Source organism: Bos indicus, chromosome 3 (assembly GCF_029378745.1).
Source record: "Bos indicus isolate NIAB-ARS_2022 breed Sahiwal x Tharparkar chromosome 3, NIAB-ARS_B.indTharparkar_mat_pri_1.0, whole genome shotgun sequence".
In the NCBI taxonomy this organism is placed as follows: Eukaryota; Metazoa; Chordata; class Mammalia; order Artiodactyla; family Bovidae; genus Bos; species Bos indicus.
In genome coordinates, this window is record NC_091762.1 from 97,736,465 (window position 1) to 97,763,195 (window position 26,731).

The 26,731-nt window shown below is 47.2% G+C and overlaps 2 protein-coding genes and 1 long non-coding RNA gene across 11 annotated transcripts in view; 2 read left to right on the top strand and 1 right to left on the bottom strand.

Annotated features, from left to right (window-relative positions):
• Positions 1-26,731, top strand: part of AGBL4 (AGBL carboxypeptidase 4) — a 1,471,661-nt gene that overhangs the window by 1,214,788 nt on the left and 230,142 nt on the right. The gene's annotated exons all lie outside the window — the stretch shown is intronic.
• Positions 1-26,731, top strand: part of BEND5 (BEN domain containing 5) — a 49,974-nt gene that overhangs the window by 8,397 nt on the left and 14,846 nt on the right. For 2 of the 4 annotated variants that reach the window (XM_019957507.2, XM_070786571.1), the window contains exons 2-4: positions 7,369-7,502; positions 9,611-9,995; positions 25,235-25,383. In XM_019957507.2, the coding sequence (XP_019813066.2) occupies positions 7,369-7,502; positions 9,611-9,995; positions 25,235-25,383 (668 nt within the window). Of the gene's footprint in view, positions 1-7,368; positions 7,503-9,528; positions 9,996-25,234; positions 25,384-26,731 lie in introns of all 4 variants that reach the window. The other 2 variants (XM_070786572.1, XM_070786573.1) reach the window with 2 other exon arrangements.
• The window catches only part of LOC139182245 (uncharacterized), a 37,303-nt gene continuing 10,587 nt past the window's right edge, over positions 16-26,731 (bottom strand). Inside the window, exon 3 of one of the 2 annotated variants that reach the window (XR_011565892.1) lies at positions 16-988. This is a non-coding gene — a long non-coding RNA (uncharacterized lncRNA). Of the gene's footprint in view, positions 989-14,809; positions 16,741-26,731 lie in introns of those variants that run through there. The other variant, XR_011565893.1, reaches the window with a different exon arrangement.

The window sequence follows — 26,731 nt, forward strand, 5'->3', positions numbered from 1 at the left end:
TTTTTATATATTTGAAGAACTTTAAACTGGCATATAGATATTTTTTGAAACAAAACAAAGCCTATGTGAAATGGTTTCTGTTTAGCCTTTCAGAATTTCATCATAACCAACAAGCCCACACCATATTAAACTCTGACGTTTGATTCTTTTAATTATCCAGCATGGTTTTATGTAAAATGGAAATCAAGACAGTGCCTTTCCCATTGTAATTGTACTTCTAATTTTCCAGGGGTCTCTTCCCTTTTGAAGACAGACTTGCATGGGATTTCCTGTCTACCAGCCTGTTCTCTAAAACACTATCTGCTTATTACCATGCCTCCATTTTTTTTCAATAGTGTAAGTTTAATGGGATGTTTCTCCCTCTTAGATGAATGACAGACACCAAGTTCTCTGTATTTTTGAAAATCAGCTTCTACCACATTTTGTGGCTTTGAATAGGGGCTCTTTTGGAGGATCATTTAGGGCTTGGTGGTCTTGATAAGCTCGGAGTTCAGGAGGTTGGTATTGAGTCACACTTGTACTAAGTTGAGTTTGGGAATTTATCACAGCATTTTCCTGGATGTAGGCATGGGCTTAGGAAAAAGGCTGGCACTTGGGAGATTATATTGATAAACTTGTCATTTTATATGTGCCTTTTAGTTCAGTTGAGAAAATTACAACTTGGTAACTTTTCTCCTGTTCCTATAGGATAATTAGGTAATAGAAATGGCCCAAGTGTCATGCAGACGTGACTGGAAATTCTAGCTCTGATATTTAGTAGTTTATGTCTTAGGCAAACTGCCTCACTTTGAGCCTCAGTTTCTGCTTTAAAAGAATCATCATGGGGATTAAATATATTGATGTTAGTAAAGAATTTGGCATGGGGCCTGGTGTATAGTAGATGCTTACTCAATATTTGTTGAATAGATGAATGTGGTTAGCTAACATCACAAAAGCTGGAAAGGAGGATGAGATAGTTGATGCCCAAATCCTTGGTGGTTTTCTTGCCCTGGAAACGAAACAATCAGGAAGTCAGAGTCAAAGAAGATTGTCTCTTCAGAGGCTACGTGTATATTTCTATTTACACTAAAACTGACTCTTGGGTCTTAAGTTTGAAGTAGTTGCCAAAGTGGGTTGACTATAGAGAGTTTTCTTCATCCCTTCGAGTCCATTGCTAATTTCTTCCGTGGTTTCCTGGAATGCAAAGCCAGACACAGACTCCAAAGCCATGTTAAAATGCCACATGAAGCCACCTGCTGTCTTAGATGATCCACACTATCGTTCACATTCATTAATGTGACCAGTCAAGAGTTATAGCTTCTCATCACCCTGTGTTCAGTCTCCTCCTCACACCTCATCCATCTTGCTCACCACTGCCACATTAATCTTCCCAAAACATCTCCTTCATCGTGTCTCAATCTGTGTTGGATGCCTGCAGTGGTTCTCTGTGCCAAAGGATAAAAGCCAAGCACATAACCCACAGAACAGCCTCATCGCTGCTATTCATTGAATACTTTGGACAAGAAAGGCACAGTGCTTGGTGTTTTATAAGCATCACATTTTGGAAAACAGTTTATCATCCCAACCTTAGAAATAATGAAAGTGAGGCTCAAACAGGTGAAGTAGCTTGCCCGAATTCCCACAGTCAGCAGGTAGCAGAACCAGAGTTCCAAACTAGGACCACCTAATTCGCAAGACTAGGCTGCTTTTATTCAGTCCGGGGCCTCCCTCTCCCAACCAGTTCGTCCACTTCTTACAGTTACACTGAGTGTTCTATAATCTGTGGACTAGAATGGATGGGAGGCATCATCTTTAGCTCAGGGTAAGGATTACGGAGACCTGGAGATGTGAGGTTTGCCCCACATGAGCCAGCATCTCTCTGAAAGTCAAGCCTTGTATTCTGGTTGAGATTCTGGTACATCCTGGGTTGTAAGGATCTGAAAGACACAGACCACTTAGCAGAGTGCTCAACCCAGAACAAGGGTCAATGAATGTCCACTGACCCCAGAATAGGACAAGTGGAGGCCTTAGATCTTCTTGAGCCCTCATCCAGGGAGCACATCCAGGAAGCCCTCATCCAGGGAGCACAGCTCAGGGAGAAGACTGATGAGCATTAGCATGGAGCCAGAAGGTAGGTAGCTCTCAGAGCTGCCTCAGGATCCCCATGGCCAAACATTGGAGCAGTCAGGACCAGGTCAGGGAACAGGTGACTGGGGAAACTGTCTGCTTCTGCTCCCTTCTGGAACTCACTCCTGTCACTCAGACCTTCCTGTACTGATCATCCTACCTTTTCAAAGACCCATTCAAGCCCTGGGGTCTGGCCAGCCTCATTCTGTTGTGCTTGGTAATGGTTACTTCTGTCTGGGGATTTTCTGAGGCCACAGGGTTCTTGTCAGGAGAGCAACTGTTAAAGTGGTCTTCTGCTTTGAACTTCAGGCTGAGGGATTTAGATGTTTTTATCCAGAGTCGTCATTCATTCATTCAGCATTTATGAATATGGCTCTACTGTATTTCAGGCATGTGTTTAGAAAGAAAAGAGTGTGGGCTTGGGAGGCAAAGAGATCTAGACCAACCCTGGCTCTGTACCTTCCTGTCTGCTTGGCTTTAGGCCCTCTCTGAGTCTCAGCTCTTCTCTCATGGGAAAACTGCAGCTAGTACTTAATTGCTGGGTTGTTGGGAAGTATAGTAGTATGTGAAAAGAACCTTATAGTGGTATCTGGTAGGTAATACACATTCTAAAAGTGGTAGCCTATCTTTTAATTGAAGTATAACTGACATAACATAGAATTCATCATTTTAACCATTTTAAAATGTGTACAGTTTAGTGTTCTGCGATTATCTTCACTATCTAATTCTGGAACATTCTCATCACTCAAAAAGAAATCCCTGTTACCCGTTAAGTGGTCACTTCTCATTGCCGCTTCCCCCTCCATTCCTGGAAAACATTAATCTACTTTCCATCTCTATGAATATACCTATTCTGGACATTTCATATAAATGGGATCATACATTATGTGGCCATTGTGTCTGGCCTCTTTCACTTAGCGTAATGTTTTCAAGATTCATTCATGTTATAGCAAGTATCAATACATTCTTCTTACAGTTGAGTAATACCCCATTGCATGAATATATCACATTTTTTTCCCATTCATCAGTTGATGGACAATGGATTGTTTCCCCCCTTTGACTATTATGAATAATGTTGCTATGAACATTTGTGCTCGAGTTTTTGGTGGACATGTTTTCATTTCTCTTGAGTATATACCTAAGAGTGGACTTGCTGGATCCTACAGTTATTCTTTTTAACCTCGTGAGAAACTGCCATTCTGTTTTCCACAGTGGCTGCCCCATTTTACATTCCTATCAGGAATGTATTAGGGTTCTAATTTGTCCATATTTTCTCAACACTTGTTATGCTTATCCTCTGTTCTTTTCTTTTTTCTTTTTTTTTTTTAACTGTAGCCATCCTAGTGAGTATGAAGTATATCTGATTGTATTCTTTTTGATTTGTGTTTCCTTAATGACTGAGGATTTTGAGCATCTTTTCATATGCTTACTGGAATAGCTTCTTTCTGTTATTCTTTCATTAAATATTTTTTGATGAGTCCCTATATTGTATGACCAGGCTTAGAATATGGGACCTGCGGTGTAGTTATTCACACTCCAGTGGGAAAGGTAGACCTCAAAGCAGATGATTGCAACACAGTAAGAAAACAGGCTACAGAGAAGGTATGTGCAAGGTGTAATAGGACCTTGAAGAAGGAAAAAGGAGCTGAGTGGAGGTTGAATGGAGTTTTTCAGACAGGAAAGGAGAGGGCATTCCAGTTAGATGGAAGAGCATGGAGCTTTGCGCATAGAGATGGGAGCAGGACTTCTGTCATCATATGGGGAGTAGAGCTCTGCCAAGTGTCACCTTTCTCAAGCCAGGTGGCTGGGCAGGTCTCCACCTCTTGGCGCAAGCCTGCAGCAGCCTTGGGCCATCAGCAGGCTCTGCAGAACTTTGTCATGTGCTCTAAGGACAGGGCTCTGATGCCTTCAAGGCACATGTACTCAGCTAATTTGATCTCACCTGAAGCCAATATTCTATCTCCATTTCTACAGAAAGAGATCGGTAATACTCACTGACACAGCAACTTGCCTGACTTCTCACACCTACAGCCTAGCAGATCTGCACTTGGAATCCAGGTTGTCTGACTTTCCTGCACCTGCAGGCTGAACCTTAGTTCTTCTTACCTTGGCATTCCAGGCCATTTATTCTCCAAGCTCAGCCGCCATAACTTCCTTTCTTACCTCTCTTCCTGCCTATAACTGAACCATCTTTTGTAACCATTCCAGTCTAAATGCTTTTGCAGTCTTTACTTTTTTTTTTTTTTTTAATTTCTATCCTTTTCCCTCTTCTTGCCATCCCTAAATGACTGTCCTTTTATGACTGCTGATGGTCCAAGTGCCATTCACTTCACTCAGGTTCTTAACACACAGAATTGATCATCTTCAGGGCATCCTGGCAGTGTGAGTAGGAATTATTTACTTCAGGTCACAGATGAGGAAACAGGATCAGAGAAGTAAAGTAAGTTACCCAAGACCACCTTGTAAGTAAGGAGTCTAGCTCAAAGGGTACTTCTTCTCCAAAGCCTGCCATGGTTTGTCCTGGCCAAAGTGATTGATCTCCCTTGCCCCCAAGGTCCTGTAGCAGCTACTGTCCCCTTATTCAAACTCAGTATTTGAGGTCTTCTCTCAGTCGTATCAGAGAGTTTTTCTTTTTTGTGGGTTTTTGTCTAGTGTCCCTAACAATGTTCATTCCCAGTGGCCCAAGGCCCCAGCTAGGTCCTGCAAGTGTAATTCTGAGTAAACATTAATCTGAGGTATAGGAGGGAAAGTGCTGAACTCTGGCTACCTGGTCTGAGTTCTCACGCTGTTCAAGTTCTGATCCTCATTTCCGTGACCTTGTGTAAGCATGAACTGTCCAGAATGGGAACCCTGCCTGTCCTACTCCTCCTGCATCCCTGGGCCTGCTGGTTTAGTGGACAGATGCATGGATTTACCATTTGGAACCTCATCTCCATCTTGAAAGGGTTGAGTGAAATGATCTGAGGACTGCTCTCAGTTCAAATATTGCCCAGTTTTGTGAGTCTGAAGGATTGCTTCTCTCCATACCAACATGATTCTGAGCTTCAGAGTTTCAGCTCAGGGAGGCTGAGCATAGCTTGTCATTTCTAGGTTGGTGGCTACATCTCAAATTTTTGCCCTTGAACTTGTCAAACTGAAGACTAACCCAGGAGCTTTGCCTCAACACATTCAGAAGTCCTGATACCACCCTCTCATCCCCTGCATCTCTCTCAGTTTCTGTTTCTTCACTTGCAAAAACACCCACCCATCCCATTTCAGGATAACTTCATTTGAAGCACTTTCACTGAGTTTTACTTTTAACAGCTTTTCAATTTAGAAAGAAAGAACAGTGGTTTAATAGGAGGGTAGCTGCTGTTCTTTCAGAAAGACCACAGTCCCTGCTGCTGTTCATTTCTACTGCTACTGCTAAGTCGCTTCAGTCGTGTCCGACTCTGTGCGACCCCATAGACAGCAGCCCACCAGGCTCCCCCGTCCCTGGGATTCTCCAGGCAAGAACACTGGAGTGGGTTGCCATTTCCTTCTCCAATGCAGGAAAGTGAAAAGTGAAAGTGAAGTCGCTCAGTCGTGTCCGACTCTTAGAGACCCCATGGACTGCAGCCTACCAGGCTCCTCCGTCCATGGGATTTTCCAGGCAAGAGTACTGCAGTGGGGTGCCATTGCTTTCATTCCTAACCCATCTATAAAATGTAGGTACAAAGAGAACAAGAACTAGAACCCAAGGATTTCACTAGTGGGAAAGGCCATTTTCATCTCTGATCAGGAGACTGTTAACAAAGACCGTCTTCTTTTCCTCGGCATTTCCCTTCCACTCTGTACCTTTCTGAAGTCATTCTTTCATTTTTCTTTTAATTGTAGTATCTTTATCCACCTTTGCTTAGGGAAGTAAGACAATTCTGAGCATGTTGACCATGCCAGTTTTCACATCCTGCTCATTGCGTGCCTGGTGTCTGAGTTGTGCTCTGTGGGTGTGAGGTGTTGCTGTCACCCCCAGAGGACACACTTGAGATCACGCGACTAGGGCCTCAGTCCCCACTCCTCACATTATCACAGAAGAGCTGAGTTTCACACTGAGGCCTCTCTGATACTGGAATCCTACTCTTGAACAGCTGGGGCTCCATTCCTAAGGCCATTTAGGAAGATTTGGCATTTGACTACATTCTGAAATAGTTAAGTGCTTGTGAACTCTGAGAATTCTCTTTCAGATTATCTGAAGTTGAGTTTAAAGAGTAAGAAAGAGAGAAGTAGCATCCCTTTGTGTAGCCCCTTTGTAGTTTGTAGTGCTCGTCAGTGTGTGGTGTTGTCACACGTAAGCACTGGGTGAGATGCCAGAAGCCTGTTTTCCACTTCCTGGCTCTTCCTTTCACTCATCACACTCTTTCCATCCTCACATGTAAAATGGGAGAGTTGGACCACGTGGTCACTGAGGCCCCTCAAACTCTGTTGTCTCCTGATTTGATATCAGTAAAGAGGCAGTGAATGTTACTTGTTCCTCTTCCTGTAACCATATTAACTCGACTAGTCTGTCCTGTGTCTGGGCTGTGGGGAGGCTCCACCTCAGCTCCAGTCCAGGCTTTATCTTCATAAGAGCCATCATCCCTTCATGCTCTTTAGTACCTGAGCTGGCTGAAACCCAACAAGTTTTCCTGGGAAGTCCTTTGGCTTAAAAAGATCTCGATTGTTGAGGAATTTGTGTGCTGGTAAAGTTAAAAACATATCAATCTAAGGGCCATTCCAGTTCCAAGATTCTAGAACTCCATAAAAGGCCACCCTTTAAGATATACTTAGGAAAACCCCTCAGCACATTCATTGGGTTCTATTTCAATGCTTTGCATGGTAATGCTTTTAGCATATACCCTTGATCCTCAGGACTTCCTGGTGGCTCAGATGGCAAAGCGTCTGCCTGTAGTGCGGGAGACCTGGGTTCGATCCCTGGGTCGGGAAGATCCTCTGGAGAAGGGAATAGCAACCCACTCCAGTATTCTTGCCTGGAAAATCCCATGGACAGAGGAGCCTGGTAGGCTACAGTCCATGGGGTCACAAAGAGTCGGACACAACTGAGTGACTTCACTTTCACTTTGATCCTCAAGCTTGATCTGCACTGTTGCTCTCAAGAGCCCTGCACGAAGGAGGGAACATGTCTTGGAGTGGTTGGCTTTTCCTCTTTAACTGGTCTGGCCTCAGTCATTCTCTAGCATTTGAGGTTGTGGGCATTTTGAGCATTTTGACCCATAATGAACCTTATTTTTTTGATATGCATTTTAGAAGACAAATCTGACCTTGAAAACAGTGTGATGCAGAAGAAAATAAAAATCCCCAAACTTTCTCTCAATCTCGTAGAAGAAGATGGGGAGGTTAAAGATTATGGGGAAGAAGATTTACAGCTTAGACACATCAAGGTAACAAACTCTTTCCTCTTTTTGAAAGTATGGGGGAGCATTTTTCAGATCTCTGATAGCTGAAGAATTCCAGTCTGGCCTCCTCTGCCCATGTAAATGTCCCCTGGTGTCACAGGCCATGATCTGTTCACGTGGTGAGAGACTTGGGCCAGCTGATAGGAGTTGGCTGTGCCAGCTGACTTTCCAGGGAGCACGGTCCTGTTTGGACCATCTGTGCAGTGTCATCACCACTGAGGGCCTGGAAGGGGCATTTCCTCCGGCCTCCAGCTCCAGAGAGGTCACTGCTGGGCTCCAGGAACCTGAGGTGGATGTTCTTGGGCAGCAGGTCAGGGCCAGCCACTGTCAGGTTGCCCCCTTACAGCCAGGAGTAGACTCATGAGCAGAGGCGGGTGTGCCAAGCTCACACAAAAGGGTTAATGTGATCCTGGGTTAGAAGAAAAACTTCTGCATGAGTTGCATTTCCTTTGGTGTGAGCCCTAGTGGGTCTCCTCCAGCCTTTACTTGGAAGCCTGCTAAATAGCTTGTCCAATAAGCCAGATGTTTATTTTGCACAATGGGTGCCCCAGCGGAAGGGAGGCAGAAGAGGGACACTTTCAGCTTTGACCACAGTCTGATTTTGGACTCAGGTTAAGGACATTCCTGAAGCGTAGTGCAGAAGATTCAGCTGAGTTGAGTTCATGCATTCATTGCACCCCCACTGTGGCCCCGGCCCTGTGCTGGTTCCTGGGGTCACAGAGATCAGACAGACATGGTCACTCCCCTTGGGGTGTCCTAGTGTAGTACTGAAGTTGGGTATCTAAAGTGATCAGTACAGTTTTAATGAATAGATTCACTTAGACTAGTAGCACTTTATCCCAGTTGATAAGATGACAGGATAGGATTTTGTCATGTAACCTAATCCCAGAGTCATGGTTCTTTTTTGTTTTTTCCAGAACTTTCAGGAGCTTATTGAGAGGTTAAGGCAGGCTCAACCTGACATAGTTAAGTTGTCTGGAATCTTGTGTCTTTGGTTGTCTGCACTTCCCACAAGTGCCCCCAGTCAGGAGAGTCCCTAGCCCTCCTGCCCTGGGTGAAGAATTCAATTGGTCCCATAGCTTCCACTCCCCATCTTGGAAGCTTTGTCCACTTGAGCTGGAATTTCCTCAGGCAGCTTAAGCCCCAGCCCCTGGGTAGTCCTGGTTAGTTCTCCTCTCACTAAACTGTCCTCTCTCTATCCACTTCATGCTGAGCTTTAGCTTGGCCAGAGTTCAAGGAGAGACTGGCAGGGGTGGGGGAAGGAGTCTTGTGCTCTAAGTTGGGCTTTAAGTCCCAGGTCCGATTCTGTAGCTCAGCATGTGACCCTGAGTATAGTCCTTCTCTTCTCTGAGCCTCGATTTCCTCACCTGTAAAATGACGGAGTTAAACAGAAAGAACCTTCCAATATTAGTATTCTTTGAACTTTTCAGTTAAGTAAACATTTATCAAGCCCCTGCCAGGTGCCAGTTCTGAGTAGGCAGTGGAGAAACAGAAAATAAGACACAATTCCTGCTCCAGATTAGAGTCCTTAGCATCCTTCCCCACTGGAGCATTTTTCAGGAAAACTTTATTTGGTGGAATGCCCTTTCTTGGGATGGGGGTTGAGGTGGGGAGAAGAGGCCTTTATGTTTTGTTGGTGTAGAGATTTGACTAGTGACCCCCCTGGGATGCCTAGGCTTGGCCTGATTTCTCATGGATTCTCCACAAATACTCCTTGAATACCCACTGTGAGCAGATCACTGCCCGAGCCCTGTGGGTGGGGTGGGGGACTGGGGAGTTGGGGAGGGCAGTCATGGTATGAGATACATCCAAGAGGCAGAGTGATGGGGATGGGAAAGCGGTGGCCTGGGAAGCCCGAGTCCTGCCTCTGTTGCTCACTGACCATGTGACTTTGGGCAAGACACTTCCCCACTCAATCTCTGTTTCCCCATGTGTAAAATAAAGAGCTTTGTCTTAAGTGTGTGCACAGAGTTTCTGCAAGCACTGATGTTCTATGGTTCTGTGATTCTAGGATTGTCTGGGGACATATTGAGCCGCAGTCCAAGACAGCCCCAGCTGCCCTTGCCTGAACTGACTCTCGTTGTCCTACACAGAGACCTGAGGGGCGGAAGCCGAGCGAAGTGGCGCACAAGAGCATCGAGGCAGTGGTGGCCCGGCTGGAGAAGCAGAACGGCCTGAGCCTGGGCCCCGGCACGTGCCCGGAGGAGGTGTTCGTGGAGGCCTCAGCGGGCGCGGGGGACATGGACAGTCTGGAAGACGCCGGCGTGCCCCGGGCTCTGTACGAGGAGCTGCTGCGCAACTACCAGCAGCAGCAGGAGGAGATGCGCCACCTCCAGCAGGAGCTGGAGCGGACTCGGAGGCAGCTGGTGCAGCAGGCCAAGAAGCTCAAGGAGTACGGGGCGCTCGTGGCCGAGATGAAGGAGCTCCGTGACCTCAACCGCAGGCTGCAGGACGTGCTGCTCCTGAGGCTGGGCAGTGGTGAGTGCCCCCCCTCCACACCAACCACCTGCCACCCACCATGGAGCGGGGCATGGCATGCCGATTCCTCTCCCCGGAGGGCGCTGGGGAGAGGCAGACCCTGAGGCGAGGGAAGGGCAGGGACAAGGCTCAGCAGGTCCCCCAAGAGAGAGGCCCTCCCCGCTCAGAGTGAATCTGACAGGAGCTTTGGAACGCAGCAGCCTTAGCTATCTAGAACACAGTGGGCAGCAGTTGGAGAGGGGCCTCAGAGAGCAAGAGCTGGAAACGTATTTGCCACCACCCATGTATGCATTCATTCAGCTCCAAGGGGGCTTTAAGATAATGAAGTGAGTTAGACATGATTCTAGGAAAACTTGCGTTACTTTAAGTCAGAAAGAGGTCAGGGCCATGGGAAAGATGTGGATAAGATGAGAGGAGAGTTCAGAAGAGGGAGACTCCAGGAAAGAGGTGGGCTTCCAAGGGTGGGCAGTCTTTTAAGGCCCAAGAGGTGGCAGAGGGCAGCAGTCAACACTGCGTGTACTAAGAAGGGAGACTACATATGTGGTCAGGACAGGTGACTGAAGGCCTGGAAACCCTTACCAGCCGGAGTGTCTGGGTTTGTTTTGGTTGGAATGAGGAACACTGAGTTTTTGAGCAGAGAGGCACATGACCTTAGGAAGATTAGTGTAGAAGATATGTAAAGCTACTTTGGTTTGCTCATGGAAAAACTTGATAGGCTCTTACACTGCAACTAAACTTAACAAACTTAGGTTTTAGATTTTCTCATGTAATTGGGCTTCCCTGGTGGCTCAGCTGGTAAAGAATCCGCCTGCAATGCAGGAGACCTGGGTTCGATCCCTGGGTTGGGAAGATCCCCTGGAGAAGGGAACAGCTACCCACTCCAGTATTCTGGCCTGGAGAATTCCATGGGCTGTACAGTCCATGGGGTTACATAGAGTCAGACACGACTAAGGGATTTTCACTCTGACTTTCTCTGTCTCGTGTACTATGGTTTAGAGGCTGGAATCGGGAAATCTGAAAGGCCACCACTTTGCCAGCAGGGAGAAATGACTGCTTACCTGAGAGGAAAAGAGAGAAACACTCTGAAAAGCAGAGGGCAGTCAGTGTTGAGCAAATCAGGATAACACAGATTCATAGCCCCCACCTTCCTTCAAGACAGTCGTTAATAACCCTGCGTCAGTGTTCTTTGCTTCAAAAAGGGAATAGACTAGTCTAGAAATACAAGTGCCATCCCCAAAGGTAAATCCAGTACAATTTTATACTTAGGAAGGAAGGTTTGTGTTACCTAGATAGTAGATTTACATGTAAGAGCTTCATTCCTTTCTGATGTTTAGATAAATGTGCTACCTTACTTATGTTGATAGGTCCCTCCTACTACCTAGAGTATGTTCCCAAGGCAGTGTCTCAGATCTTCAGGGTGGCCTAAGGAGTCAGCCAAGAGGCCTTTTCATGCCCTTGTCACAGAGAAGGAAACTGAGGCTGGGACTTGCCCAGAGTCCTTTGGGGAAGCAGAAGCAGTGCTCGCCTCAAACCACATCCCCACTTCCTAGGCGAGTAACGTCCCCACTCCCGGACTCTGCCTTGAGAGGCGCACAGTGACACTAAAGGTCACATGTGGTGTGCAACATAAAAAGTTACTAAAATTTTTTATCAAAGAGAAAACCTAACTGTAAAAAAGTGTGATCTTGGGAGTGGCAGTGGGAGGGCAAGAGAGAACTGAGATTTTCAGAGAGAAAAAGTGTTTCCTAGTCTTTGGATGAATAATTTTTATTTTCATTGCATTCTGTACACTACATCTTTTGTAAACTTCTTGACGGGGGACAAAGCAAACATAAAAACAAAATTTCTCCACGTCATTATTTTTATTCCCAGGGAAACTGCCTGTCTTATATAATCATGAACTTCGTTTAAACTCCAGAAGCCACTCCTGACCCTTGAGTGCAGTAAGGCACTGCACTTTTATCAGTATATGCCTCTTCGGGCTTCCCCAGTGGCTCAGCGGTAAAGAATCTGCCTGCAGCGTAGGAGATACGGGTTCAATCCCTAGGTCAGGAAAATCCCTTGGAGGAGGACGTGGCAACCTACTGCAATATTCTTGCCTGAGAAATCCCATGGACAGAAGAGCCTGGTGGCCTGTAGTCCATAGTGTGGACAGAGTCAGACATGACCGAAGTGGCTGAGCCTGCACGCATGCATGCTCGTTCACGTGCCTCTTTAGTCTTAAAACGCCTAGATAAACGTGGCCCCAACCGGGGTTCAGTGTCTTGATCATTCTAGGCACTCCCACCCTCAGGCCTTGTGCCATCTTGAGGGCCAGTGGCTGGCTCTTCTCTGATCTGAGTCACCTTCTGATTAATGGATTGAACATAAGTCAGCTTAAGCCACAGTTACGCATAAAGCACCCACCACATGGGGTGCTCTGTGCTCCAGGGATCAGGGTCGTCCCGGAAAAGTCACATCTGATCAAGCTGTCACTGACCTGTGAAAGCTTAAGATCCATTGATTAACAAAAGATAAATCCCCAAGAGTATAATAAAAAGCTGTCTACTCTAAGGGGAGTTTGTATGTTTTCATGGAGGTAGTCTAGTTTGGTCTGGTCTAGTCCTTGGAACCAGGCAGGCCTGGATTCAAACCCAACTTCCCCACTTCCCAGTTCTTTGGGAACCTTCTTTCCTTGCTTTCTTCCCTCTTTTCTCCCACAAATATTTACTGGTCTCCACTGCATGCCAGGCATTTTGCTTAATGGGGCTTCCCAGATGACACTAGTGGTAAAGAACCCACCTGCCAATTCAGGAGACACAAGGGACATGGGTTCAGTCCTTGCATTGGGAAGATCCCCTTGAGCAGGGCATGGAAACCCACTCCAGTATTCATGCCTGGAGAATCCCATGGACAGAGGAGCCTGGTGGGCAGCAGTCCATGGGGTCGTAAAGAGTTGGACACAACTGAAGTGACTTAGCAGCAGGTAAAGTTCAATACATTTAAGATACAGCCCTTGCCCTCTGCCCTTGAGGGTTTTAAAGTTTGGTGTGGGAGAGACAGCTACTGATTCAGTTAGTGCCAGCGCAGGGACAGAAGCTCTGCTGTGAGGCAGTGGAGGAGGGGCACCCGCTGAATTTGGGAGACTGGGGAAGAAAGGTTTCCTAAAGAAAGTGGCTTCTAATCTGAGCCTGATGAATACATTTTTCTTACTCAGGCAGGAGTGAGTGAGTGGGAAGAGTGAGGCGCAGTGTCGGCAAAGAGGCCTAGACAAAGTCCAATGTCTCTGAACCTTGGTGTTCTCATCTGTAAAATGGAAATAATAACATCCCTCTTACAGCATAGGGATATACAGCATCCTACCTGGTATTCTGTTGATGCTATATTACCATAAGCACCTTTTCCCATACCCCTAGCGGGCATCAGACATGGTCTGATTTGGTTTTTAACTCATCTTCCCTAACCAGTCAAAGTTGTATGACCTTGAACAGGTTTACCAACTTCTCTGCCTCTCAAGGTCTTATATTATAGGAGAGAAAGGGGGCTGTATACGTATTTCTTCATTCAGTCAGTTCACATTGACCACATGCTTTCTGAGCCTAGCAACCTGGGGAGACACAAAGATTCAGACCTTGTAGGCTGGGGAGGGCACAGTGATGGAGGGAAACACGTAAGCATGCAATTGAAATGCAGAGAATTCAGTTCCCGGGAAGCGGCTGGCAGTTGAAGGTGGAACTCTCTCTGGATGAGTCTGGGAAAACATTCTCTGCTGTAGCAGCCCCTGTACAGTACACACCTCCCAGAAGCCAAGCACAAGGCGGAGAAGAGCCAGGAAGGGGCTGAGAGACCGTCCTTGAATCTCAGCAGTACATCCTGGTCAGGGGCTGATGTGTGGCCTGGGCTGCACCCTCCTTGCCCCCGCCCCCCTGGGGACTGGCTCAGGCAGTGCTCTTAGAGGCCCACCCTTGAGTATTTTCTCCTTTCCATGTTGCCAGGGGACCCATCTCAAGGATGCTAGATCATCCACAGATTAGGGATGCTCAATTTTAAAAAGAATAACTGCTGACTCCTTCAGGCGTTGGGATCCTGCAGGCCATAGACGGGAGGGAGCAGAGAGCAGGAGCCTGAAGAGGACCTCTGATTGGTGAGAAGGTCCCGTAGCAGCCAGGACCTGTGATGGTACACCTGGTGGAGGTGAGGGGCAGCAGCAAGATGGTATAAGATGTTTCAGAGACTTCGCTGGATGACTCACTTATTCATTCTTTCATTCATTCCACAAATAAACGCAAGATATATTTAACAGAGAAAAATTCTCTAGAACATGGAGTCAAGGAGTGGCAAATGAGCTTAGAGAGGATGTAGGCTATTGCCCTCATGTCATTGATGAGGAAACAAGCCCAGAAGGTGTCACAGGTCTATTTCCAAGGGTCTCCTGACACCTGGTTCTGAGAGCCTCTCTCTGGGCCCTTGGCCACACGCCCTTGTACTTCAATGTCATTGACATGGGGGTGACCCCCAGCCTAATCCCCCAAAGGACATCTCTCTGTAAAACAGAGCTTTCCTTTTGTATGATCTTAGCATAGGAGGCAGCTCTCTCTGATGGAAAGGAACCTCACTAACTCTGAAGGTTCCTTCTCTCCCGGCCTCTGTGACGGTGTCAGAATTAAAAGGGGAAGCATGTGTAAAGAATTCATCACTGTAACCAGCATATTGCAAGTGTTTACTAAATGCCAGTCTCTTTCTCCTTTCCTGCCCTTGCCTGTTTGTCTTCTCCCAAAGAAATAAATGCCAAGGACATGAAAAGCATGAAGATCTTCTAATTTATAAAATACAGATTTATTTGTGTGTTCATTCGTTCATTTATTCTTTCATTCATTTATCATTTTTTAAGGGTTGTGCCAGGATTGTATTAGGTGCTGGAGATACAGGAAGATGGTCCCTTTTGAAAACATTCATGAGCCTAGGGGGTGAGAGTGATGTTTATTAAACCAAGGCTTGGCAGACTCAGAGAATTCCAGGGGTGTGAGGGGAAGCAGAGCAGTGAAAGCCAGTGACAAGGGTGAGCTCCAGTGTAGGAGAAAGTAAACTCTAGCATCTCTCTTGAGTTCCCCTCAGCCAGAGTCCTTGTTCTTAGAAGTCAGGGACCAAAGCTCAGATGTTACCCTCAGCTGTTAGCACTCTAAGTACCTCTTACTAGATAAGATGGTTTTGGTGTGATTCCGGTACCGTTAGTTCAGCTAAGGTTGGAAAAGGCTCAGTGAGGAATGTAGAGGGGGAGACAGAGTCCTTGTCTCCAAGCTGCACACACAGCCCGAGGCGGAGCACAGACTTGAGCTCGGGACAGAACATAGCAAGTGCTGGATCTGCAGGAAGGAGGCAGAGGATGGCTCTAGATTTTGTGTGCACTTTGTAGGGAAGGTAGGTGGAAATGATGAATTCTGACCAGAAGAGGAATAGACGTTAAGAATAATAACAGTAATTCACATGTACATGACACTTGACAGGCTTCAAAGACCTTGACATTTTTATCTCATTGGACTATTCCAGTAGCCTTATTGCAAGGCCAGGTAAGCATTATCTCCTTCTGCGAGAGGAGAAGGCAAAAGAAGAGATAATGCCCCTGTTGGCCAGATCACAAGCTGGTTGAAACTTTTGAAGGAGAAAGCCATTGTGGCCTGCAGATCTGTCTTGGCTCTTTAGAGCTGGGTTTCTATCACCTCTGTTCCCCTCTGGGCTCGTGCCTTGTGTTCTGTCCAAAGTCCGTTAAAATACCAGCTTTGATCTTTAAAATCCTTTGCGGTCAGAGCTGGATTCTTTCAGCACAGGTCTCTGGTGGTGCCTTTGAAAAGCAGCGAATGTCAGCCAAATGCCTCCTGCTGGCTCTCCCCTGCACTGGAGGCAGCGTGGGCTTTGGCAGCAGATAGTACTTGGGTTTGAATCTCAGCTTTCGAATTCTTTAACTGCGCAACTTGAAGCAAATAATTTAACCCTTCTCAGCCTCTCTTTTCTCCTCTGTAAAATGGATATCGTAAAGCATACCGCACACGGGCAGGAGAGCCTGGTCACTGACTAGGAGGTCAGAGATACTGGAGTTTTGAACACTGGCTTTTCCATATTTTGATTGTGTTAACTTGGGCAAGTTACTTAACTTCCTGGGTCTTAGTTCCTTCATCCATAAAGTGGAGTCAGTGACAATACCAGCCACTGTGGTTATTAAGAGGATTAAATGAGCAAAGGCACGTACAGACTTCTGCCCAGGGCCGGCACATAGTAAGTGCTCAGTGAGTCCAGCGTTAGTGACGCAGTACCATTTGAGTTTGCGCATGAGATGTGTGTACGGCACTTGGCGCACAAAGGCGCTCACTGCCCTCCAACAGAGCGCAGGTGTGGTTGTCTCGGCTTGTCTTAGTCTTTGGTCAATCCAGGTCTCCTAACGTCTCCCGGGGGTTGCTACTTTCCCTTGTAAGTCCTCAGAAATCATATTTGAATTGTCTGTTTTACAGCTATGCCTGGACTTGATTTCAGGCTCGCTGGTATATAGTGTATTGAATTCTCCCGCCACGCGCTTTTCCAGGACAGAATTCCATCTTCCTATCTCCAATCCTCAAGCACTCCTTTGGACCCCCTTGAGTCTTCCGTTTTCTCTTTGTCACAGCTCTCCTCCCAGGGCTTGTTCATCTCAGAGCTCTTTTCCATTTCCTTCAGCCTTCAGTTCACTCTCACCAGTACACAGGAGTGCTCACAAAAGTTGGGCTTTGAGAAAGGACTAAGAGGATAAGTGGGAGATACCCATCAGGTCAGGTTTTCATGTTCCCAGGACCCAGCAGGTCCACAACCTACCACTGTCTTGCTTACTGGTGGGCTGGGGCCCAAACTACCGTGTCTTGTGCCCCTCACCCTGGGTGGCAGGCAAGGGTGCAGCAATGAGAACTAGAATTGTTTCTCTTAAAGATATGGGCCGTCTTCCCCTTTGAAGGACTTTGTGCACTCTTGACGGGATCAGCATTAGCCACAGTTCACCCTAGGTTGTTTTAAGATCCGATTTCAGAGTAGCAGGACAGTCCAGGCCCCTCCTTCCTCTTTCTCCCTAGAGTTCACTTTGCTGGGGCAGTGGGGAGGGGGCTGAAGGATAGCTCCAGGCTGTCCCTTTGATCCTGATTGGGGAGTGGGAACATCAGGAGTCACTGGGCTTCTCTCTGTTGCCAGAACAGGAAATGTGCTTCTCACTTAAAATAAGGCTTTGCCCGTTGGCCATGGGCTTTCGTGTGGCAGGCTTGTTTTCTGCTGGCTTTGCCAGTCCGAGGAAATGGAGGTGGGAGAGCTCTCCTTCCAGGCAAGGGCTGGCCCCTGTGAACACCTGCTGTGGGCCTGATACTAGCTGCTTTTCATAGAGAAAACCACCTCAGGAGTAGACAGGATCATCGGATGAGGACGCGGGCCCAGAGAGGAAATGAATGTCTCAGACAACAGGAGAGACTGATAAAGATTTGGAGTTAGGAGAGATGCTGGCTTATTCGGGAACCACAAGTCACCCCTGACCGAACTGCACAGAGGAGAGGTAGGTAGGAGGGACAGCCAAGGCTGCAAAGGCAGGTGAGGGCCCCTAGAACTGCCCCAGCCCTTACACAGGTGGATGCAGGGGCTCCTCCCCTCGGAGGGGCCTGTAGCCCATCGACCTCAGCATTGCCCCTTTGGTCATGGGCTTCAGGGACAGAGGGACAGACTGGAGCTGTCCCTCAGCCCCCTTCCCACTGCCCCAGAAAAGTGAACTCTAGGGAGAAAGAGGAAGGAGGGCCCTGGACTGTCCTGCTACTCTGAAATCGGATCTTAAAACCAAACAAATCAACCAACCCACATTTAGCAAAGATGAATCCCATTTAGTTCCTGCTCTAGAACAGCTCATGGCCTGAAGGGGAGAGACAACAAGGTCAGAGTCAAGGATTGACTTGTTTGGGAGATGTCAGCACCACCATGAGGAGACTCCGCCTCCCCTAACCCCTGCCCTCGGTGTGCCCTCGCTGTGCCCCACAGCAGCCCTTCAGGAATCTGAGGGCAGCCTTTGTGCCTCCTACCCCACTCCTTCGTACCACAACCCCTCAGTCTTCGCACCCAGCCAGTTCTGGTCCAGAACCAAAGGCCATTTTGTGTGCATTCAGCACATGTGTGGGGGGCCTTCAACGCCTGTCTGGCAGGACAGACCCATGCTGTTGTGCATATCTTTGCCATTTGGAACGCTGCCTGGGTCCAGACAGTTGGGGTGGGTGGGAAGTGGCAGGACCACAGATGAAGAGCCAGCCCAGCTTTGACCACCAGCTGGCAGAGGACAGGCTCAGATCTCCTAGAGGTGAGATGAATCCTGGTGACTCACTCCCTCCCCACTGCACCCCCTGCTCAGTTGTGGAGTTCTTCACAGACACCTAGGAAGGCAAAAGAAGGTCAGAGGTGCAGTATGGGTCCCACAAGGTGGACATTACGTGAGAAACCTGTGCAGCCTGAAAACCACAGTTAGCTGAAGGCTTGTAGGGCTGTGGTAAGAGCAAGCCTTCGGAGTCTAGCAACCCTGAATTTTTTTTTCTTTTTACTTTTGGCAAATTACTAAGAATTAACTTCTTTCATTCAGCACATGTTTGATGAGTATTCATTGTGTGCCAGGACATTGCTCTGGGTGCTGGATACAGCCGTGATCAGGACAGTGGCTGACCTCAGAGTTTGCATCCTAACCCAGAAGATAGTAAACAAATAATAACTTGATACTGGAGTGTCAAGATTAAAAGATTTTTTTTTAATTGTTATTTTGATGTAAAATTGGCTTCCCTGGTGGCTCAGCAGTATGCCTGCCAGTGCAGAAGACATGGATTCAGTCCCTGGGCTGGGAAGATCTCCTGGAGAAGGAAATGGCAACCAACTCCAGTATTCCTGCCTGGGAAATCCCATGGACAGAGGAGCCTGGTGGGCTGCAGTCCATGGGGTCGCAAAGAGTCAAACATGACAGCGACTAAACAATAGCAACAATAACTACTAAAGATGTTCAGTAGGTGTCAGTCACCTTTCCTTTTCAGGGAGAAGCAAATATGTCCTTTGAAACAGGCCCCTACAGTTCTCCAATGTGGGTAAAATACCTTGACCACCATGACTGGGACCTGGGCCCTCTCCTGCCACCCCTGTCTTGCTGGGCTTCTGCCCCATAGAGAGGGGGCTCTCTGAGTCCATCCCGGCTCTGCTGCTCTAGAGTTTTGACTCCCCAAGGGACCAGCCCCACTGTGAGGTGGCAGAGGGGGTGGGCATCCTCATGAGCTGCAGGGGTCTTGCCCAATCCAGTCTTTAGGGCTGGAATGGCCTCTCCTGCCTCTGCCTAGCAAAGCCTACTCCAGCCCTCACCCACAGAGAGCCCTCAGAAAACGGGGAGGGTCGGGGAAGGACCCCAAGGAGCCGCTGCTGACAGTGATCTCATTGCCCTGCCTGACCATCCTACCATCTTCCCTCGACCGTATCTCAAGTTCTAGGAGCTCACCTGTTCCTTAAGGCCTTCCAGGGTCCCTGAGCCCATGGTGATCTCTCTGCAAACCTGTGCAGATCATGACGCTGCCCACAGCCTGGTTGATCAGTGAGCCTCCATAATGTGCCACTTGCCTCCCCGTGTGAGGATAACTACCCCACTCCAACCCATACGGCCAGCTCCAAGCCCCAGCCCAGAAGTTTGTGACTGTACTTCTGAAGCCTTCCTAGTCTCCTCCAGGTGTGGCACCTCCTCCTTTGCTTCTATTCCCAAGTCTTTATCCTTACTCTTGTCAGGATGGTATTAATGGACTGTGGTCTGTCTCTTTCCACTACTGGACAGCACATCATTTGAAGCTGCCTGCTCGGGGCTGGCACTTGGTGGGTGCCTAATGGATTCTCACTGAAGGAATGAGACCAGGTTTGCCCCTGCCCTCCCTGGAGGCACAGCGGGGCCGATAACCATATGCGTAGCTGTGGCAACAGGTGAGCATGGCCGATACCTTCTGAGAGAGGAGATCCACCTGCCCAGCTGCGGGCCATCTCCCATCTCTTTCCAAGGCCTCTGTGCACCTCCTTTGCTGTAGCTCTTCCCATGCTCAACTCCTTTTCCACAAGTAGAATCATCTTTTTTTGACAAACCCAGTATGCCTCTGGGCCACCAAAGTAGGCATATACTTTAAGGATTTTGATTTGATTTTTTGATTCACTTTATATTTAGGAAGAAACTAGAATTATACCAATAGCAGAGAAAAGTCCTGTTCATTTGCAGGAATAAATGGAAGACTTTAATACTTTTCAAGAGAAAATCTAATATTACTAGCCTTTCTGTTTCAACAGAAGTCAGAATTGATTTTTAGTGTCCAAGCATACATATTTTGAAGAAATGGGTTATTTTTAAACCTCCTGTCTGTGGACAGAGGAGTTGCAGCAAAGAGTCGGACATGACTGAACACGCAAATAGAACATAAGCATCAATGTCTTAGAAAGATTTCCAGAAAGAATGGCGTTAGTCCAGTTAAGCTAGACGAGAATAGAGAATGTTACAGTTTCCTTTATCTGTTGTGCCAGCAAACGTTTACCAAGCCCCTTACTGTGTGCCACGATTCCCATTTTATGGGAAAGGCCTCTGGGGCTTAAAAAGGTAAAGGAAATAATAGACCCAGGATTTGCAGCAGGTTTTCTAGCTTTGAATCCAGTGTTTGTCCATCAGCTCACAGCTGTTTGTATGCAGTATAATGAGAGTTTCACGTGTTATATTCTCAGCGTCTCCAGAACTGGGGCATGCTGTATTTGTCTCCGGGTCCCCAATGCCTCTTCCAGGGCTCGATCTTGGTATGCAGTCAGGGATTGTGTGATGAATGGGCTCATGAATGACTGAATGAAAAGACAAGCGCTGTCTTTTATACTCTTTCAAAAGCTTTTTTTTTTTTTTTTTTTTAACCCAGCTGAGAGGTTTCTCTCCATGGAAGGTATATTTTCTCCAAAATAAACCTGAAGTGGATCAAAAGGCTTTTTTTTTTTTTTTTGATTCCTACTCTTCCCACAAAGTGAAAAAAAGTTGCTTTGTTACTTAAAATATCTGCACCAGATCGTGCAGTGCCGTCTCTTAGCACAAGTGCTTATTATCGTGGCTAATTTGGTCACATGTGTTTGAAGGAGAACAATGCCTCAGAAATTTTTAAAAGCAAAACAGCAATCTGAAGCGTTTGTTGTAATGAGATGTAAATTGCCAGCATCGTAGTGGAGCCGACTAAAATTTGCAGTGAAGTGTTTTTCTCCCCCTTTTAAATTAAAAGCACTAGAGGCCCTCCCTCCTTTCTGGGAAGAAACCACATGCTTTTTGTTCCTTTTCTTTCTGACTCTGTACTACTGAACACGCTGCTTTATTGACCGATTCATCCCTTCGTTCATCTGCCATTTTCTGAGCCGGTGTCCGAGCCTCCATTGTGCGCCTGCCTCGCTCTCTGGAGGCTATTGGCACTCCCCATGTCGCAGGCAGGAAAGCTGAGGCACAGAGAGGTGAAGGAGATGTGTCTCAGGATTCACACCCGGGTCTCCTGACGAACTGCTTCCAGGAGGAGCCTTTGGTTGGTCTGTCCTCCTCGCTGAGACACCAGGTCCTTCTGAATACAATGCCAGAGGAGGCAGTGGCAGAGAGCAGTGCTAATCCCTGGCAGCCGTCAGGTATTAAATGTGCTGATCGGGGGTGTTAGGAAATAGAGTTCCTTGAGAGCCTGGGAGCAGGAAGATCCCATTACAATAGACTCAGCGTTCGACGAAACTCTGTTGGTCCCTGAGCAAACTGGCAGAGGGGAGCCTAGTGTGGGTGTGTGCCATGAGGGCCTGAACACCTGCTCTGGGCCAGGCTCGTGCCATGGACTTGGGGCAAAAGACCAGCGGGGCCCTGGTTCCCAGGGATTAGCAATGACTAACTTGAGCACCCAAATACCACCCCCGCGTGGGGCAGGGGCGGGGGTGGGGGTAGTGAGCCACCATTTACTGAGCACCCACGCTGTGCCAGAGTCTGAATCACTACATATATGAGGTTCACTCCTTTACGCTGCAGCCTGGCTGAGTCACTGTTGTCATTCCTCCTTTCAGGATGAGGCAACAGGAGTCAGAAAGGTTAAGTAATTATTGATGTGTAAAATCACCTGTTGACAATTGAATTGGAACAGGCACTGTGCTGAGCCCTGGTCTCTAATATAAAAAGACACAGTCTCTGTCTGCCCTCAGGCCTCACAGTCTAGTGGGGGTGGCAGAGAGAGGAATAGAGGAGTGCAGCTGTTACCAGGGGAGGAGGGAGTCCCTAGGAGCTGGCTAGGCAGGCCACTAGGGAGCAGAGTCTGCGTTAGAAGAGAGGACCAGTGAGGGTGGAGCCAGAGAGGTGACTCTTTGCTCTCAGCTCCTGCTCTTATGTGTCTCTGTGTAGCCAGCAGAACTGTCCGTTCCCCTGGCTAGATGTTTCCAGTTTCCATTTTACAGCCCTAACTTCTACTTCCTGGGCTGCAAAAAGGTTACAGGTATTTGAGAACAAATACCTATAAACATCCCATTCACCTCAGGCACCTCCACTCAGCAGCAGGGCTTTATTTCAGAATCTGTGCCTCAACCCATTTAAGTCTCTTTCTTGCCCACAACTCACTCGCTGCTCTCATGTTATGAAGAATTTACTGAGAGCCTGCACCATGCCAGACATTGCCCTAGGTGCCAAGATTACAAAGAGAGTAAAACTTTACCCTTGAGGAGCTTCACAATTTGATGTGGACAGCAGACAGATTGGTAGATGATTCCAAATATAATGTGCTGGAAGTATTTACGACTTAGAGACCCCCTACCTGGTAGTGATCAGAGCAAGGCCTCACAAAGGAGACACCTAAGCTCTGTTCTGCAGTCTGACCAGAGACTTGACAGGCAGATGAGATGGCATTCAAGGCCAAAACAGTAGCACGTCCAAAGGCTCAGAAGCTTGGGACAGCACAGCGCCTGAGGGACAACATCTGGGGAGAGCAGGAATTGAGCAGCAGAGATCAAGAAGAAGCTGGCTATATTCAGGGTCTTAAGGAGGCTATGGTACACAATTTTGAGGGTAGTGGGAGCCTAAGCCGGGAATGATTTGGTTGTGAGTAGATTTCTTTGGCAGCTGTTGTGGAGATAAATGGATGAGAACTAGACTGAAGTCAGAGCTGAGCTAGGTTTGTTCTCTTGTCCACCATCTTCCTCTCATGCAAGGAAAAGGAGGCTTTAGAGGAGTTACACTATCTTTTCCTAAGATGACCTGTGCTCCATTGGCTGCATGGTTCCATTCCTTTATCTTGCTGCTGAATGTCAGAGCAGGAAGAGACCTCAGGTGCCAACTTAGCCATGCCCTTTGGGGAAAGCCAAAGTAATTGCTTCTTCCCTGACCTAAGAAAAGATCAAATGCTCCACCTGAGTTTGCTTATATCTCAGAAACACAACCGAGATCTCATACAAAGAGAGGAGAAACTATGGCATCTGCTTCTGAAACTTTAGAGTTATTCATTCATTCTTGCCATTCTTTTGTTCATTTAGCAGTCAGAGAACACCTCCTCATGCCAGGGGCTGGGGGCAAAGAAGAGAAAGCCTTAGGCCCAGCTCTTGAGTAGGTCACACAGAACTGGAAGATGCTCCTAGAATGGTGACGATGCTGTCAGTCCCTCATTCTGACAGCTTGTGCATCCACAGTTCACTCGCCTGTGGCCACACAATTAAAATCTATCCAAACTAGGAGTAAGACCTAGACTCGGTCTCCCACGATGAGCCCTGCTTTTCACTGAGCTCTGCGCCGCTCCCCAGCCTCGCTGCATTCAGCTTTGTGCCTTCACACTTCGTTGAGCCGCTCAGGTGCCACTAGTGGTAAAGAACTCGCCTGCCAACGCAGGAGACCAGAGACGTGGGTTTGATCCCTGAGTCAGGAAGGTCCCCTAGAGGAGGGCATGGCAACCCACTCCAGTATTCTTGCCGGGAAAACCCCATGGACAGAGGAGTCTAGTGGATTCTAGGGTCCACAGGGTCGCACAGAGTCAGACAAGACTGAAGTGACTGAGCACGCACTCATGTGCTGAGCACACACACGTGCACCTACATTGTTGGAGACTTCAGAGATCTGTCTTGCAGCTACCAGCAACTCAGAAATGGTTTTATCAGTCTAGGAAGCCCTATTGTGAGGAATTTTTGTAACAAAATCACAATACCTTCCTCACCACCAGGCAAAGCCAAGGGTATGGCAGTTTAGCACAGTAAATTGCAGCCAGGTTGTTGGTGAGGGCTTTGGCACACAAACAGCTCCGTACCAAACGGCCCACATGGTAAGAATAAGGGAAGGCTGGACCATGAAACTCACTGGTGACTTAAGCTACTTGCACAGTCTTGGGGACTGGCTTTGGCAGTAGCTAAATTTCTGATCCCAGTTAACTCCTGAAATACTTGCATAGGGAGAATTTGCAGGATGCCAAAACTCTCCGTTGGCCTTTGGATTTGCTCGCCTATAAAAGTTAATCAAGTTATCCAGCCTTACCCTGTTTTACTGCCCTTTGGTAATCAAGACACAACAGGTGATTTGAAAAATAGTCCATCATTTTAAAAAGCTAATGGAGGAAAAAAAAGTCCTCCTTAGAAACCACCACCATTTATCTCCTGCCTTTTACTGTTTTAACTGTACATAATTTGTGTTGATTGCATTAAAATAAAAATCAGGATAGCTGCCGGTTCAGGCAATCAGGGGCTTAATCTGTATTGTACTTTAATTTCTTGGTTGAAATGCGCTTGTCTAGATACTAGGTCTTGGGCGGGGGGGAGGCCTTTGCATTTCTCCCCCTGCTTTCCTATCCTCTGCTGCGGCCTACTTCACGTAGGCTGCAGGGATGGGGTTTTGGCAAATACACAGTTTGCATACTGCAGTCATTGCTACCCTGTCTCCACCCTAGTCTTAAAAGGACCTCTTTCCCCTGCAGGAAGTTGAATCCCTCGCATTTTCATTCAGACAGTGACACCCTAGAAGACTGCTTCTCATTCATGTTTAATTAGAATCTAGTCCACTCTTGTCTGCCAGCTTTTCCCCTGTGATGCTCATACCTCCTCTTATTTCCAAGCTGGGGTTTAAGTGTAGTCCAACGGACCAAAATAAGCCAGCAATAAGCATAGTTTGTGTGTGCCACCATGTGCTGACAGATGCCTAGTTAAAATATTTGCCTTTGATTTTCCTTGGAGTTCTAGACAGATCTCTTTTCTTAACTGCCTAGGTCCCGCCATTGACTTGGAAAAAGTAAAGTCAGAATGTCTCGAGCCCGAGCCGGAGTTACGGAGCACTTTCAGTGAGGAAGCAAATACGTCGTCCTATTACCCCGCTCCTGCACCTGTCATGGACAAGTATATCCTAGACAATGGCAAGGTAGTGTTTCAAGCTCACTCTCCGTTCCCGACAAGTGTTGGTTAGTCAGTGCGAAGGAGGAGGGTATGGTGGGAGCTCCCGAGATACAGCAACTGCTTGGCCTGCAGGCCTAGCTCTGTGACTGCTTCCAGAATCCATGTGCTGTAATCAGGGGAGCTTTACTAGGACTTTTTCTCTTCTTTTTTTTTATGGTAAATATTGGGCCAAAGCAACTGTAAAACTAAACTGACATTTAAAAATAGCTTATTAGTGAGAAAGATAATTTAAAATGATAATCTGATGAAACCAGATGCATAAAATGTATAAGGTGATCTCGAGATGAGATATCTGATTTACAGATATGGCTGTGACTGAATAGTCATTCATTCATTGTTTGCAAAGTACTTATGTGTTGTAAGTCCTACCCTAACCCTAAATGCCAGGGATACAGAGGTGAATGGGACATGCTCCTTACCCCTAAGCTGATTTCAAGTTGTACATTCAGCTTGGTTAGCCCACAGTCCTAGGGCCACATACAACTCCTCAGATTTTTTTTTGTAAGACTCTTGAAAAAAAGTTAAGAAAGAAAACTTAAGCACTATTAGTAGTTCTATTAGTGCAGGGTGAAAAGTAACGGAATAGCCTTTGGAAGTCTTAAAGTCACATATATGACATAGCAGCAGGGCAAGGAGAAAACTTCTAATATTCTTCCTACATCCAAATGAATTCATCTTGGAGGAAATATACTGGCTCTCTGTCTAGGCACTGGTCATATTCAGTTTTACTATAATAGTCTTTGCCACCATGGCATGCATTATAGACATCACCTCTCCTTCTCCCCAGAGACTCATCTGTGTCAGTCTGTTTTTCTTGCCTTATGCTTCAAAAGGTCTCTGTTTATCCAGTATCGTTCCCCAGTGGGTTGATGAGAAAGGAAAGGTTGTTTTATTTGGGTTTCTCCAGATACATCCCTGCAGCTGGCCAGGCTGAGCCAAAGCAAGCATTGCCAAGCCAAGGAAATGAAACTTGTTGGTCTTCAGGGCTCCCTTGGATATGCTGCCCTCCTCTTTCTATCCATGTGCCCGCAACTCCCTCAGAGCACTTCCTCCCCTGCAGAGGCAGAACTGATGGGTCAAACCATAGGCCTGTTCTTCCCTGCCTTGCTGTAGCCTACAGGCTTTAAGAATCTGCTTTGCAGGGAAGAGGTGGCATGACAGAGTGGAAGTAGGCAGCCTGGAGCCCGAGTGTAAGCTTAACTCTTTGCCCTACCTGTGTGACTTTGAGTGGGGGCTTCCCTTCTCTGGGCCTCAGCATCTCTAGCTGTGCCAGGTAGGATCAAATAAATGCTCTCCCGTCATTAAAAACGACT